Source organism: Quercus lobata, chromosome 5 (genome assembly GCF_001633185.2).
Source record: "Quercus lobata isolate SW786 chromosome 5, ValleyOak3.0 Primary Assembly, whole genome shotgun sequence".
Classification (NCBI taxonomy): Eukaryota; Viridiplantae; Streptophyta; class Magnoliopsida; order Fagales; family Fagaceae; genus Quercus; species Quercus lobata.
Genome location: NC_044908.1, coordinates 83,359,588 through 83,376,269, shown reverse-complemented (window position 1 = coordinate 83,376,269; position 16,682 = coordinate 83,359,588). Strand labels below are relative to the sequence as shown.

At 34.3% G+C, this 16,682-nt stretch overlaps 1 protein-coding gene and 1 pseudogene across 2 annotated transcripts; both read right to left on the bottom strand.

Moving 5' to 3' along the window:
• Positions 1-814: 814 nt before the first annotated feature.
• LOC115989654 (exocyst complex component EXO84B) lies at positions 815-9,043 on the bottom strand. 2 transcript variants are annotated; one of them, XM_031113457.1, is made up of 7 exons: positions 8,626-9,038; positions 6,853-6,950; positions 5,098-6,151; positions 4,171-4,686; positions 2,974-3,162; positions 1,998-2,134; positions 815-1,285 (listed from the first exon to the last, which is right to left on the bottom strand). In XM_031113457.1, exons 1-7 carry the CDS (start codon positions 8,776-8,778, stop codon positions 1,123-1,125), a joined length of 2,310 nt encoding a protein of 769 aa, XP_030969317.1. In that variant the 5' UTR covers positions 8,779-9,038; the 3' UTR covers positions 815-1,122. The 2 variants fall into 2 exon arrangements, with proteins under 2 accessions (XP_030969317.1, XP_030969318.1); XM_031113458.1 differs by lacking the exons at positions 815-1,285; positions 1,998-2,134 and adding an exon at positions 2,626-2,718 and having other exon boundaries at positions 8,626-9,043.
• Positions 9,044-14,045: 5,002 nt separating this feature from the next.
• Positions 14,046-16,416, bottom strand: LOC115988816 (annotated as a pseudogene).
• Positions 16,417-16,682: the final 266 nt, after the last annotated feature.

The window sequence follows — 16,682 nt, the reverse complement described above, 5'->3', positions numbered from 1 at the left end:
AAAAATATGTTTATAAATCAAATGGTAATTAACACCTGATTTGAACAAAATTTGACATGTATGTTAAGAACGTAAAGAACATGTTAATTTTTTTGTGGGAGTTTGAAGGGTTCTCTGGAGAGAAACTTTGTCCATTAACTAAACTTCCACTTCTACAAAGTCTAAGAGAGATGCTGATTGGTCATCACACCAAGGTCTGACCTTCCTTGGTCCAGTGATCAGAAGTTCAGAGGATACACCTTAACCACACAACAGAGAGGTTTATTGTATGGACCTGTGCAGTTGAGGTTTCTGCACATTCCATATAAATTATAATCATCTTTTATCTGAGAATGCCTAGTATTAAAAATTATGATCCAATGTTCATGTCATATCACTGGTTTTTTTTCAATTATGTGTAAGGACTTAAAGCACGTTTATCTAGTGGAAACTTTTCCTCTGAATCAGCTAGTAGTAGCTTTCTCTACATCCTACCCAGCTAGCAAAAATGTAAGCAATCTTTCCCATCATTTCCAAGTCCCTATAGAATTATCTCTTCTTCTCTAACAGAATAATTTGCTAGAAAGGGAACCAAAAGATTCTGCTCAACAACTAGCCTGATTCATAAACATTGTCAACTTTTTGCATGAGTCTAATAGTGCATGCAGGATGGCCTTTAACCTTATAGGCAATGGTTTAATGAATTTTTCAAGCTCATTTCGCTAGCAAAGCTTGCTGGCCTCAGTGATCAGTAGACAACAAGGAAATTGAATTGGCTTCAGGCTAATTACAAATGCTTCATATTGTGCATGCATCAACCTTGAATGCTTGGACGAACAAGAACTCCACCCATATTTGTAAAAGAATAATATAAAATTTGGATCCAGGATCAAATGATGGAATGAACATTTACAAACTCAAATGTTTGCTCAGTAAGACAATGAAAAGAATTACTAGACTCATTACCATGCAAACATCAACCTAAAGAAAGTTGAAAAAAAAGAGAACAAAAAGAAGACAAACAAAAATCAGGGGAAGAAGGTAAATGAAGAAAGCTTACTATGAATACAAGTACCTGCCAACATATCCACCATGGAATCTGTTGCTGTCTAATTTACAAGGGGGAGATGAGAAGACTGCACTTTAGGAACTCCCATGAGATCTCACAGATGAAATTGAATGTGCCGAAACTGATGCAGTTGGGCTGCTAAGATCCCGATCTCCATTGACGACTTTTGGTTTTCCACTCAATCTTTCAATTGTGTCTTGACAGATTTCATTAAACCAATCATCTTCCGGAAGCACACTGCCAACAAAATCAATCAGCCTCAGGAAAGTCAAATACTCTAATGCAACTTTATCAAACTGCAGCCCACAGCACAACATTAAAACATTCAACAAATGTCCTGGTTCCACTAAAAGAAGTGGCAAAAATGGTGTTTGTAAAGAGCAGATGAAGACAATAAAGGGACTCCATTTCAGTGCCACTCAATCTGGGTTTCATTGGCTGGGAAGACAAAAATCTCTAACGGGAAGGCTTGTTCATTGGCCGGTCTTGAGTTGAACTGGCTGATCTCAGTGAAGATGATAACGAATGATTAGGTAGATTGAAGGAAAAGGATTATGAGGAGTTGAAGAGGGTGAAGGTCCTATAGGGACTGGCATTGGCTGAGATGGTTGAGATTGAGAGGATTAGCAAGTGGCTGAGAAGGATGCATGGAGTCAATGACAACATGGCCATGGAGGAAGGAATTTTTGTAAATATATATATTATTTAAAAAACTCAATTATGACATGCCTTTACTGGTCCACAAATTGAAATGGCTGTAACCAACATATTCTTCAGAAATATAAGCAAATGCTAATTACTTTATCAATAATTAAGGACTACAAGGGATGTGACTAAAAGAAGTTGAAAACCAACGGGGCTCAATAGTCAATACAACACGATAAAACCCCAAGGGGTATAGAAATTTTACCCTAAATTTTGAGTATGTAATATATGTGTCTAAGCCTACCTATATGGATCCATTCCTGTTGCAGCAAATGCTGCCATGGCTTTTGATATGATCTCATTGACGACTCGATGTAAATTCCGAGATAAGTAGCGGCCTTGGGAAGCAAAACATATGACAAACTTCATGTCCAAATAGAACTGCACATGATACAACAAGTAAATAGAAGGCTAATTATTCAAGTGTTGAGTGCTGTACAAAGCAGTTCCCCAAAATCAAGACAAGAGGACATGGCTATAAAACTGCAAACATGTGATTTATGATTTTTTTTTTATTAGTGTATTTTATGATGATTAGTCTCTAAATTTTAATTGCCCATTTTCATTATTGAAACATTTCCTTGTATAACATAAACAATGCAATAATATTGAGGTCTGATTTCTCGTTTCAGTTAATATTTGACAAATTTGGTAATTCCGCAAGGATTCTAAGCAGTAGTAGGCTGTGAAAACTGTTAATAAAAAAGGTGGAGACAGTATAACAAAATACACACTTTACAAAGTAGTTAGTTCTGTGCATGTTAACTCACACCAAGAGCTCAAATTGGGACTGAGGACAAGGGGAGCAGCCACAAGGGAGCAGCATGTACACCCTCTCTCTCTCTCTCTCTCTCTCTCTCTCTCTTCCACCCCTGCCCCTTTTTTTCTCTGCTTTCTTCCGATTTCTTTGTTTCTTTTACACAATAGATCTTCATCTTTACTTGTATGAAATAGCTCTTAAATCACTGGAAGAAAAGGAACAGCCCAGAAGATATCATTTTTTACAAATTAAGTTATGTCCCCCTAATAAAATGTCATTTTTTTGGGGGTAAATTAAACATATAACCAGTGGGTCTTGAACCCACAACGTCACCCAACATTCTATTCTCAGAGGAGAGGACATGCATTTGAGTAGAGGACATTGACCCCCCTAATCAAATGTAGACAGTCATTTACATTGAAAGTTTGAAAGGGCATGGATGGGCATGGGATTTATATACCTGTTGTAAACCAAGAGGACCTAAAGGCTTTGGCCCTTCTTCAATATCATCCCAAAAGCTTTGGTCTTCTGAAAGCCACAAGATGACAGTTTCCGTAAGTCTCATTAATAGCAATGTGGCAAATCTTTCCCTGCCAACAAACATATCTGCTGCTATGGTAGCCATTCTATTCAATTTTGCAAAGAGTTCCTGGTTGTAACAAAGTAACATCAGAAATTTTTCAATCCAAAAACCAAGTAGAGACTAGAAGACTTCTCAATTTACATAGACATTCAAAGCATAAACTCAAAAATTTAGGTATATCAAATAATAATGGTTCTCCTTTAGAGTAGGTAATTATTATCATATTATGAGTAAACACTTGGGTTAAGGAGCTGTTGGTTCACTAATATTAATATACATATTTTCCATATGTAGCAAACTAGACCTTACACGCCACCAAAATGCGCACAGACCTTCACTAACATAATCCCAAATGCAGAACTTGAATAGAACTTTTACCAAATGAGAATCAACTACAAGAGCAAAGCAAGAAAGCTCATTTTTTTTTTTTTTTCCCCAGGAATGTTATTGCGTTACAAGATTTATTAGAAATACGATCACTCTGAATCTGGAACTAAGCCCTTCTGTTGATGTACTACAGTGTTACTTTTATTACCAGTATGATCATAATTAATGATGAAAGAACCTAAAAACTGAACAAATAAAGATTCAAGTTTCAAGGTATGCAAATCACCTTCTTTTTCTCTGTAGGTAACAAAAATATGAACTATTTCTTCATGCCAAGAAATAAATTTAAAGATGATTACCAATCACTGTGACACTATAAATCCGTTCAACTTATTGAGAAGGTTGTTACTCTAGCAAATTCCTATATTTTAGATTTGAAGATTTTGAAACTTAAGTTATAAAATATTAACATCATAGGAAATAAGAACTTAGAGAAGGACTTATCAAAAAATAGAAAAAGAACTTACAGAAGGACAACATAAATATGATTGCAAGTAGAGAGTGTAGTATATGTTACCAATTTCAAAGACATAGCCTAATCAGGATCCAGTGGCCCAGTTCAGCCCCAATAAGTGAGAAATAAATCAGAAAGGAGGTTACTGACTTTAAAATTATAGTTTTTCCATATAAATTTATCTTTCAGTTGACTAGCAGAGATAAGAGGTTGAGAGAACACAAATAAAGCACCTGGAATATTAGAGATGGAGACCACTCGAATTCATCCGCATTTACATCCATAGTTATGTACATGTCTGCAGTGAGATGGCTATCTCCTTCCTCTGTAAAAATGAGATCTAGAGCATGTTGACGGCAAAATGTATCTTTTAATCTGTCAACTGAGCTCACAAGCCGCCTCTTCCATTCTCTTTGCTCAGGCTGACGGTTTTGTCTATCTAAAGGTCTTCTACGTGCATCATCCTTGTAAGTAGCCTGACTAAGTGGAGAAAGTTTCATGGCCGCACGTGGGAGCAGTTCATCTGCTAATAATGATGCATTTGCTAGCAATGCAATTTGCTGAGCTTCAGTCTCAGCCATTCGGACAATTTTATTTCCAGAACCTTCATAGTTTGCCTCTTCCTCCATTGAACCTGGTAATGCTTTTATGAGCATGCTCACATATGAGTTAAACACTTGAAACAAACCTTCCAATGTTTGACCTCCTAACTGCATACTTAGCAGTGGTCCAACATCCTCGAAGAAATCCTGTAAGAGCATGTGGATGATACAGTAAAACTTAAATCCATAAAATTGAAGCCCCATCCCTCCATCAAATTATTAAAAATATATATATATAAAACCATAGGATCAATGAAATTCTTGCTCCCCCGCCCCCAAAAAAAAGATAGCACATTAAAAATCTTGCTAACTCTTTTCTTTAGTTTTCCTTTCTTCTATTGTATCTTTCCGTTTCTTAAAACATGTATACTTCTTGTACAAGTTTTTTTTTTTTTTTTTTTTTTTTTTTTTTTTTTTTTTTCAGTTTTAATAAAAGTCAATTACTTATCTAAAAATAAAATAAAAATCATGTTTATGCATGCACACACAGATATGTACACACACAGAGCAATGCAATGTAAAAATTAATTGGAACCTAGTTGGGAATCATTAGTTCACCTGGACCATCAGATTGAACCGATGAGCACTACTTGTAAGTTTATGTTGAAATGCTGTTGGACCAAGGGATACACTTGAAGGCCTGCCAGATTGACGTGTAGTTGTTGGAGGATAAGTGAGTACCCAATCATCAGCAGCAGCCAGAGCAGCAGTGCTCTCTTCAATTCTTTTTAAATTAGCATCAAGTGCTTGTTCAACACTAGGCCTAAATAGTTTCAAAAGCACAGGACAAAGTGCCAAGCCACGAGCTTCTAACAATGAACAATGACCTAATGCTATTTGAACACATTCTGCAGCAGCTCTTAAACCTCCAGCAGCTGCTGATGAAGCTAATGCATGTCGTTTAACAAGACGAGCAAAAGCCTCCGTTTGCTTTGTAGCCCACATCACAAGCTCAGAAGAATAAGCTGGTTCCTCACCAAAAATGCCCGACGAATCACTTGCAGCTTGAGCAATAGCAGAGAACACCAGCTGGCAGAGAGCAGCAGTATATGCTCCTCCGTATGAGGTGCTTGATGGGCGAAGGCTCTGCATATTACATTGATATCTTTGTAAATGTGCATTAAGTAGCAAACTGTGAGCACGAGGGCCATCCCCAAGCTTTTTAAGAGCTGATATAGCTGAACGAAGTTCACCACCACGTGTAGAAGGCTGGCAAGCAGCTTCAGCAAGTTGATCAGCTAATTTTTGCCTACGTTCAACAATAGAAGCCTGTAGAGACATGAGTACAGCTGGGGTCAGAGTTTTCTTTTCTTTTGCTTCAGAAGCTACACGCTCTCCTTCATCAAGAGCAGCCAAAGCTTCATCCACTCTCCTCTCAGCTAACAGAACATCCAAGAGATCAGGAAATTCTATTAACCATTTCTCCAGTTCTGAAGGTTCTCTACCTTCAGAAATTAATAAACCATTAACTGTAGAACCTTCTGAAACAGAGGTAGATAACGAATCAATGTGTACTCCCTCGGCTAAACCATGAATTAATGCAGCCTGAGTAGATAGCAGATTTCTGATGGAAGAAAGCTCTCCTTCTAAATCTGATATCTCTTTTGATGTGCTGTAAGAAGTATGGATTAATTAACAGACAAATAAATGCTCACTCAATAATAAAACAGTCATTACTGATTTCTAATTAGGGATTCAGATTTAAATCATAACAAAAAGGACAGGAAAATTTATCAAGGGGTAACTCAAGAAAAATCTTAAAGAAACCAAAAAAATAACAAATTTCAAAACATTAATCCTAACTCTCCCTATAAGACAAAGTAATATTAACCTTAATAGTTTTGGAATTCTCTAACCTTCCCCTTAAGATACTTGTTTCAAAACATCCACATTTCTTATGGTGCACTGGTTCTTTCTAAAATATCTTAGTTTCTCAATCTTATTTTTGATTCATTTAATAACACTTGAAAATCCAAATGACCACTACATGAAATGACATCAATTATGGAGTACATTTGTGTTAGGGGTAGCACCAAATAAGTCATGAGAGTTTACGCCTGCAAATTAAAACACATGAAATATACCATGAGAAAGGTCTTAACTGAAAAGAGAAATACTAAAAAATAAAGATAAATCTAACTGAGGAAATGAAAATGTTTGTGAATAGAATGATAAGTGCAAAACAAAAAATATGCTATGTACAAAAAAAAAAATTGTTAATCAACTCAGCAAGAGAGCTCAGAAAAATGCATTTAACGAAATCAATTAGAGACATCTTCATGATTTCTAGAAAACAATTAAATAACAACTCACCGTATAAACGCTGCATAATTAGCATAGACACTTCTCCGCATTTCCTCAGCAGAAGCCTTTTTCAGATCCATAAGGTTTGAACATAATTGCTTTAATTCCTATGAATAGCAGCAGATATTTATAATAAGAGATTGCACTTATTATCTTAAATGAAAAAAGTCAAGTTATCTTAGAATGTGGCATCAGGTTTGATAAAAAGAAGCTTAATAACAGCAAAATTTGTTGCGCATGTTGATTATTGTATATGCCTAGTAACAAACATCATTTAGATTAATCACCTACAAAGGAATTAATATGGACCATTCACTAACTAATGCAGACTTCAAGAGAATTAAGAAAGCGAATGCAAGCACAAAGAAATATAAAATTAAATAAATAAATAAAAAGTCCAACCACAATGCGAACCTTGGAACTTAAGTCTGGCATAACTATATCGTTCTATTAGTTTCATTTAGATTTTTCTGAAGTTAAAAACATTTAAAGGTGCTGTCTAGATTTTCTAGACATAGGCTATAGTTGTTATATTATGTCTAACCATGTGTAGGAAAAAAATAAAATTTTTTACTATAACATTTTTCTTTAAATTTCACAAACCAAAAATCAAAGCCAAGGTAAACCTAACTAAGGATAAATTTTGAAACCCCAAGCCATCCAAGTAGGGGCAGAGCTATGAGGGTTACCAAAATAACATGTGCCATTGCAATTTCTAGTGTTGAATCCCACATGATTCAGTTCTCTTAAATTACAAGTCAATCCCTATTTGGAAAAAAAAAAAAGCCAATCAAACGCCCTTCTAGCGTAAAAGAAGCAATTTTATTTCAAAATGGAAGTTCTATTATCAGATTTCCATACAGAGCATAATACAGATCTTTAAGAAGCTTGGTCCCATTCTTTCCTTTTAGTATAGTCTATGATGAAACCCAAAAAAAACACATAATGCTAGGAACACAACTTTGTTTCAAAACTATTTACTTATCAAAATTAAAATTTTTTTTTTTCATAACTATCAACATGGCCTGTTATAGTTAGAGCAACATCACTTTCACCTAGGTCCACCATGACACTGCTTTTATTATGCACCAATCACAATACACCATGTCAACAAAGTTGTTTCCGTAGACTTATTGATAGATGTATAAAATGAAGTAAAAAAATGCATGTCTAATCCAAAGGCGATAAGCAAATGCTCAATGCTTTGACAAATGCATTGTACCAGTCATACACACAGGCAGAAGACAATCAATATGAAATTTTCAACCGAACAATGCAGATTGTGCCGAAAATCTATATGGGAGACTACTAAATTTAAGTTCATCTAGCTTGTTCACTTGAATTGGAATGTGAAGATGAGGCCAAAACAGCGACGGATACACAAATATCGATCTTGTGTGTATAAGATAAGATCATATTCAGTTCCATTCTCTAATCACAAATAGCTTCACAACAACGCCAAAAATCAACATGCCAAAGAACTCTTTTTAAACACAATTTTCATGAAAATTGCCAATGCTAGAGAAAATTTCGCAAAGATGAACTTCTAAATTCTACTTGTATAATTTTGCTTCCAAGTACAGAGCCTTGAAATCGAAACCTAACAAGCTAAAATCCATAAAATCAGAACTGCAATTCTAATTGTAGCTGTTGAAACCTAAACTGAAGTAAACAAAAGGAAAATGATAGAATTTCATTGTTAGAGAAAGTCAATTCCGATTCGATTTCGTTATCCGATCAAGCAAACAGAGATTAAGAGGAAAAAGGAAAAAGAAAAAGAACCTTCTCGTTGAGAGAGCAACGAGACTGGACGAAAACATCGGCGTCGAATTTATCGGACTTGAAGACGCTGAGACCTTCTTCAACCTTCGCGCCGTTCTCCTTCGACGCCGTCGCCGACGAGCCTCTATGCCGCGCCGTCTTCGCCGAAGACATTCTCTCTCTCTCTCTCTCTCCGATTTGGATAACTGAAAGTATCAGATCGAGGATCGGCGAGAAATATATATATATACACGAAAGGACTGGGTGGTGGATCCGAGGGTAAATATGGACTTAAGGAAAAAAAATATCTGGAAGAAAAGCAAAAAAGCTCAGGTGAGAGAGATGGCGAAGAAGGAGGAAGAGCAAGGCAGCACACGACTCGGCTCCAGTTGGGTCTATTCTGAATCCATTTTAGATTTTTTACCTTTTATTTCCTCTACTCTGCTACTAGTCTACTAGTCTTACTTCTCCCTTTTCAAAAAAAAAAAAAAAAGTCATACTTCTCTCTTTTCTTTCGTCTTTCCCTTTCTGTTTTTTTTAAGTAGTAAAATAGTGATTTTATTTTATTTTTTAAAAAGTTTTAACTTACTCGCAGTGATATGATATTATCAGATCAAAATATTAATTGATTTTTGATATAAACGGAGATTGAAATTTAAATTTTTTATCTAAGTATCAAAAACTTTATCAATTAAGTTAATTGAAATTCACAAGTAGTAACGGTTAAGTGTTGTAATTTACTAAAATGGAGGGATTTTGACTTTAGCTAAGTTTATCTATGAATTTAACTTTTTTTTTTTGGTTACCAATAGTTGGAAAAAAATAAATATAAATTTTGAAAAAATGTAATTATATTTACAATAACAAAAATATTGAGGTTTTTTTTAGAAAGCTAGACATTATCAAATAGCTTAATGAGCTAAAAATAATAATTAGATTAATTGAAAATGTAATAAAAGATTAAAAAAATATATCAAATTTTATTTGATGATGTTGATTCTTACCCTTGAACTTGTGATAATTGCTTTTAAAAGATATCAAGACTAGGTATGATTAGTCATAGATTCCAAAATAAGAATTAGTCTCTCCAACAAAAAAAAAAGGGGGAAATATTACTAATTACGATCGCTTCCTCTAAAATATACCTTAAAATTAATATTTATTAACTAAATGTATCATTTATTGAATTCCTTTAAATTTAGAAAGTACTAAATCATTTGGGCTCTTGCGCATATTTTTGGAAGTCTTTGAACTAACTCTAGTTGTGGTTTTCAATTTTTCAAACACACATCTTTGAACCAGTTTTAGACCAAATTTGACAATAACACATGATTGCACAAAATTCAACGCCTAGTCTGCGTCTCTCATTACAAGTTTACAACATGGAAAGTAAAAATAGATTGCCTTTGACATGACGGAGACGTGTAGAACAAAAAGGCTTGATTAATGAAACAACCTGTGTTAAGACTAGAATATATTGACCATAGAGAGTGCAAATGATTGAGAAATAATAGCCTTATTAATCAAGAAAATATCTATGTTCTAAGATCTAGCTGGCTTTCCGGTCAATTGCTCTCAAGTTTGTTTGCAAGAATATATATTCCATGAGTCCCAAACAAAAAAAAAAAAAATAGGAGAAAACAACAACAACAACAACAACAAAGGTGCTAATGACCTGTCTTATTAGACATGTATAATGGGTATGAATGAGTCATTCTTTCTTTTCTTTTCTTTTCTTTTTTTTTTTCCTATTTTATAGTATAGATGGAATTTTAAATATGAACTTTAAGGTGTGTTTGTTGCACCTCCCATGAGGTTGGTTGAAATCTCATCTGGCAGCTGCCAAAATTACTTCTTACTTCTAAGTTAAGTAATTGTTTAACATAGAAAGAGGGGGAGGGTGGCTTTGGATAAATCTGCACACACAAAAGTGGAATTTTTTTTTTTTTTTGAACTACGTGTGGGAAGTGTTTGGCTGCACTTTCTTCAACTTGTTTTATGTCTTTGGAATTGGAAGCAACAAGAATAGGATTTTTTTTTTTCTTTGATACAATGTTACATGATTTCTTAATCTAACTCAAAATATAAGATAAAATATTGATTTTTCAAAGAACCTGAAGCACATCACCTAAGATATTATATCAAAGTTTTATTTTTTGTGTTAGAACCCTTTCTCTCTCTCTTGTGTTTGTGTTTGTTTCTCAAAAAAAAAAAAAAAATTCCTTTACACCTTAATAATTGCATTAAGGAAACAGTAGAAACATTTTAGGTTTTGAATACAAATAAGTTAGGGCTTGAATCATTCTAAAAAAAAAAATTAGGGCATTAATCCAAACACAAACAGGATCGTAAAAATCACAACCCTTCATTTGGGAACTGTGGCTAACTAGAGAAACTAGAATAATAGCTAGCTGTAAAAACGGTAGTTGAAATAATAGTAGTTTGGACAATTCCTTTCAAAGATTTTGGCGAAAATCATATTAACATTGAAAAAATATCTAAATTACAAGAATTAGATTTCTTAGGGTAAACTCTCGATCCCAAGAACTCTAAGATCGTAATTCTTTGAGAGAATAGTTGCACAAATCACAAAGGATAACTCCAAGTAGGTTCCTCCTACCTTCCAAGAAGAAAAATGAGATATAAGTTGAACAAGTTAGAAACTTTGGAATACAAACTTTTCCCCACATTGCAAGGTTAATATTAGAGTAAACTTTGTAACACAAGTAGAAGAAATTAATACGGACAGACCATGAATGAGACAATCTTTCTGTTTCTTTTTTTTTCCTTTTTCTTTTCTCTTTTAATTTTTTTTTTATCTATTTTAATTACAGTATAGATGGAATTTTAAATATGAACTTTAAAGTGTGTTTGGTGCACCTCCCATGAGGTTGGTTGAAATCTCTTAGAGCATCCGCATTGTTGGTCTTAAAAAATTTAACTTTTAGCAACTCAAAAAACTACTTTCTCTATTTTAACACCACACTTTATAATACACTTAACATTAATGGTTCTATTTTTTTTAGCAATTCATTTAAATATTCTTTTTTTTATTATTTCTTTATTTTTCCTCTATCTTTTTCTCTCTCTTCCTCTATCTGTGAAGTGTGAACAACCATTGTGAACTGCCACACCCACAACCCCTACCAACAAAAACTAACAAACCCATACCCACCGCCTCCCTATGAACAACCACCATCGCCCTACCACCCACTCCTTGTGACGAACCAATAAACCTATACCCACTGCCACCCACATCCACCACTACTGCAGCCACAAGCCAAAACCAGACCAAACACCACCACAAAACCCCCAACGACCCACCACCAACAGAGTCACACCAACCCACAAACCCTACCATCAACACAACCACACTGACCCACCACCCACGAACCCACAATGACCTACACTGATCCACACCAATTCACCCAACACTGATCCACCCACCACCACCACCTTAAACCCAAACGAAGAGGCAACACAGAGAGAGAGAGAGAGAGAGAGAGAGAGAGAGAGAGAGAGAGAGAGAGAGAGAGAGAGAGAGAGAGAGAGAGAGAGAGAGAGAGAGAGAGAGAGAGAGAAGAATTAAAAAAAAAATTATACCTTTTTTACCATAGTAAACTGCCAAAGATGGCAGTTTACTATAACTTTGTCACTAAAATTTTTAGCTTTAGGACCACCAATGTAGCACAATTTTTGTAGTTTCTGGTGCTAAAAATAGCATTTTAGCAATTTAACACTACCAATACTAATGCTCTTAATGGCGGGGCTTTGAAAATTTTCAAGGTCAATTTTGTCTTTTTAATTTTGAGCATATGCTGGTGTGTTTTTTTAACAAATGTCAATTTTTAATTGGGCCTAGAAACACCAACTAGACATTGAGTTAGTACTCCTGAAACAAGATATACTTTCTCATCTAGTGGGAAGTTAAAGAGAGATTTCTCTAAAAGTTTTATGTTTTTTTAATTTTGTTAAATTACGATTTTAACCTCATTTTATTTTTATTTTTTAGGAATAAGATTTTCTAATTAGATTTGTCATTTTTTGAAGTAATAACTAACTTTTTAAATCCTCTTAATATATAGTGATATATTAGAATAATGATGTGTAAAGTTGTGTAGCCTCAAAAACTTATATAGCACAACATTGGTGGGTTGGGTTTTAGTGCCTAAAGAAGGTCAAATGGGTCCAGCCCACGATCATTGAGGAAGTTTGTACCTTGTTATTACCAAAAGGATGAGTGGAGTAAAGGGTTTGAATGGAAATATAGAACAATACACATGTAGCCTCGTTCATTTGGCAGAAGTGAATATACACATGTAGCCTTGTTATATCAAAGTTTATTTGAAAAAAAAAATTACTTTATTAATTTCTTTTAGAGATTCAAACCACTAAAATAAATGTTTAAAAATAATAAAGAAGAAAGACTTTTAATAAAAAAAAAATAGAAAAAATTATTATTATGTTTCAAAATTGAGAAAAAAGAACAACTATTTTTAATTTATTTTCTTTATGTATTTTTATGATATTTATCTCATCATATGTAATGCACATAACAAACTTAAAGTGAGTTATGTTGTTACGATCCTAGTGTTCTCCATGGATTAAGTATAAGTATAATCATGTGTTAATAAGCTCTTGAGCACCCTTTCTTTGCAAGCTGGTTTTCAAAGGTCTATAGGTTTAACATTTGTTATCAGTGCTAACCACTATGTCGAGTAATTGGACATAGTTCATTGAGTATGGGATCAAATGAGTTTTGATTTTGTGGTCGGATCTCAAAAGGGGCAACCAAGAGGCTAAATCAAAATAATTAATAAGTGAGTGGAACCAACCAAAAAAGAAAGGGCTATCATCGGGTCAGTGTCGCTAGAGTGAGCTGTCGTGGACATAAACTACGGAGCGTGGTGGTATGTTATGATCCTAGTATCTCACATAGATTAAGTATAAGTTTAACCATATATTAATAAGCTCTTGACACCATCCCCTTTTAAGCAGTTTTCCGAGGTGAGTTCTATCTGTGGATTTTTAGCATACATGTGTTGCACATGACAAAAATTAATGTCATCTTTTTATATGTTATTAAAGGAACCCATGGCTCCAAACATGTTTGAAGTCAAACATTGTCCGTAAAAATATTACAATTTCACCACTAATAAATCTATAATAGCCAACTTATCAACTTATAAATCTATATTAGCCAACTTATCAAAATTCACATGGGCTAACTTGAGGTTATCCTTGCTATTAAAAAGAAGCAGGAACTTGATATATATATATATATATATATATATATAAAGACTTATTCATATCTAAAACAGCCTCTAACATATGAACATAATATAACATTCATGGTCTTTTTTATTATTATCATTTAGGTTGGTTTTTATTCATAATCATATATTTTTTATTCATATTCATAATCATATATAGTTGTTATATATTGTTACATATGAATGCATAAATTTATTCTAAATCAATACATGACACGTTTGCATAATATAATATAAGATAACTAGTGAACATGATCAAACAGTCACATTTTTGATCTAACGAGAGGTTCTTGTTCAAATTCATTTAAGTATCCCAAAGTCAAAGGCCTAAACATATGACCAGCTTCACGTTCGATCAATTCCAATTCCTCTTTCAAGATGTACATGTACACGACCCAATCACCATTTCCAGAAGGGCTTTGCATTGGCACCACAAACCCAGCATCTCCACCCCATGGGAAATAGCATGACACACATGTTGGTCTTCCCCATCCAAACTGCACCTTTGATAATGGAAGCCTCAAAAGAGATGAAACCACAAGAGCAGGACCTTCTTTGCTCCCATAGGCATATATCTTTGGCAAACTGGGAACTAAACGATGAGCCGCCGCCCAATCTAACAAACCCAAGAAATGCTCAGACGTGATTGCACTTTCCACAATTCCATGAACTTCATTTGCTACCCAACTCAATGGTTTGTCAATAAGATCATCTACGGTCTTGCTTCCATAGGGAAGGGACCAAATTTCCAAAGTAAGAAGCCAATATCTTTGTTTTCTCTTTGTCTCCACAGCCAATTCTTGTCCTTCCATCAACAAGAAAGCCCAGTTTGGATATATTTTTGTCAGCCGTACCACGTTTGGCAATAATTTTCCATAGGAGTGCACTGAAACACTCAACTTTAGTCCTTTTGCATTCATTGGTGCTGGCTAGTGATTGGATTTGGTTGATAATGTTGGCTTTGACAATGTACATGCGGCTAACAAAGTTATTGAGGTTTGGCTCTTTGGTTGGGTGGAACGATGTGATAGGGATGTACAAGTTTTCAAGCGAAGAATCAAAGGAACCGTGGTTTCGAGGATTGAGCAATGATCGGCAGAATGTTGGTAGTGAAGAGAAAGGTTTAGATTGAGCAATCTCAGCCCATGAGATAAGAAACATGCCGGCTGAGTATCCGTCCATTATTTTATGGCCAAAAGTGCATGCCACCATAAGTTCACCACATTTGAACCCAGTAGCCTACAAGGAGGTTTCATGGCATAAGTTTAGCAAAAGACTAACCAAAAAAATAGGGGGAAAACCCTACAATCAACAGTATACCCCTTTAGTTGTGACTTTTCATCCTTAAAGTTTTTATGACGTCATTTTATTGAACTTAATAATAATTTTATGGACATAAATGTAGAAGATAAAAAAAAAAAAAGATGATAGACTTGACATATCTATTAAAGTTTAGGAACTAAAATGATAAAAATAAAAAATAAAATAAATAAAAAACTTTGAGGACAAAAATGACAATTTATCCAACTTAAATGGTGTAATTTGGATTTAACAAAAAAATAAAAATAAAATCTACTATTTATTTTTTATAATCTAAAATACTTTTGAGTTCCTCTAAGTTTTAGATTAATATCATTTGATCTATCAACGGTAAGTGGTTCCTAAGGTGTTATGATGATATTCATGAGATCCCAATTCCAAAACATCTTACTAACATTTTGGGATTGCCTTCAAGAGATTTTTCCTTACAATAACTTGTTATGTGTGAGACGCGGGAGGAGGAGGGGTGGGGGTTAAAAAAATTAATTGTTTCAAAACAAAGTTTCTATATATATATTAAATAAAATTTTTTTAAAAATTGATTCAAAACAAAGTTGCTTTAATTTTTAGTTTCCTGCATCCTGCAAGCACAAACATTAGTTACAGTAGAAAAAACTACTACCATGATCAGAAAAGATCAAATAATTAATGTATTCTAGGATAGCCTCAAATCTCCAGGGCCAGTGTTCTTCTACAAACCTGAACAGCCAGCATGCCATTCTTCTTCTTGGGTACAAGTTTGCAGCCAATGGTCTCATCAGCTCTATACAAGTTGAGGTTTTGAAGTTCTATATCTGCAAAACCTTCAATGAAGTCTACCCCACGGTTGTTGCAAAGAATCTCAGGTTCACCCACAGAGTTTGGAACTAGCAAGAGCGTAGTATGGAACCAAAGCTTTTGCCAATGCCTTCTTTAGAACTTCAACCTTTGACACAAATGTCCAGTTGTCTCCACAGGTTGGCTTCGTATAACAAAAGTAGAGACTAAAATCCAATGGAGGCACAAGACACATGTCTAGATTAGATAGTGGTAACCAATGCTCTTGATTTGGAAACTGTGCTGCCACCACCACCTCTTTCTTGCTCACAGTCACCGTGAAGTCTCTTATCTCTTTATGCATATCTATGATAATATGTGCTATTGTGTGTGAGAGAGAAAGTAAGAGAGTTCGTGTAAATGAGAATATGCTTGATATGATTACAAGGGAAATGGGAACAAGAGTGAATTTATAGGTGCAAGAAGAAGAGTTGGGGTGATGTGAGAGTGCATGAAGCATGATGCAATTTTAACCAATAGACTTAGGAGAGTAATTTTAATTTTTTGAATTTTTTTATTTATAAAAATTATTTTAAATTTATATATTACCTTAACTAAGTTTCAAGTTTTAACAATAAAACATTAGCAAGAAATTGTAACCTACTTGTTTGCCTTCAATTTATTAACTTTAAAGTGACATATTAACAATTAAACTGGCTTATTTAGAAT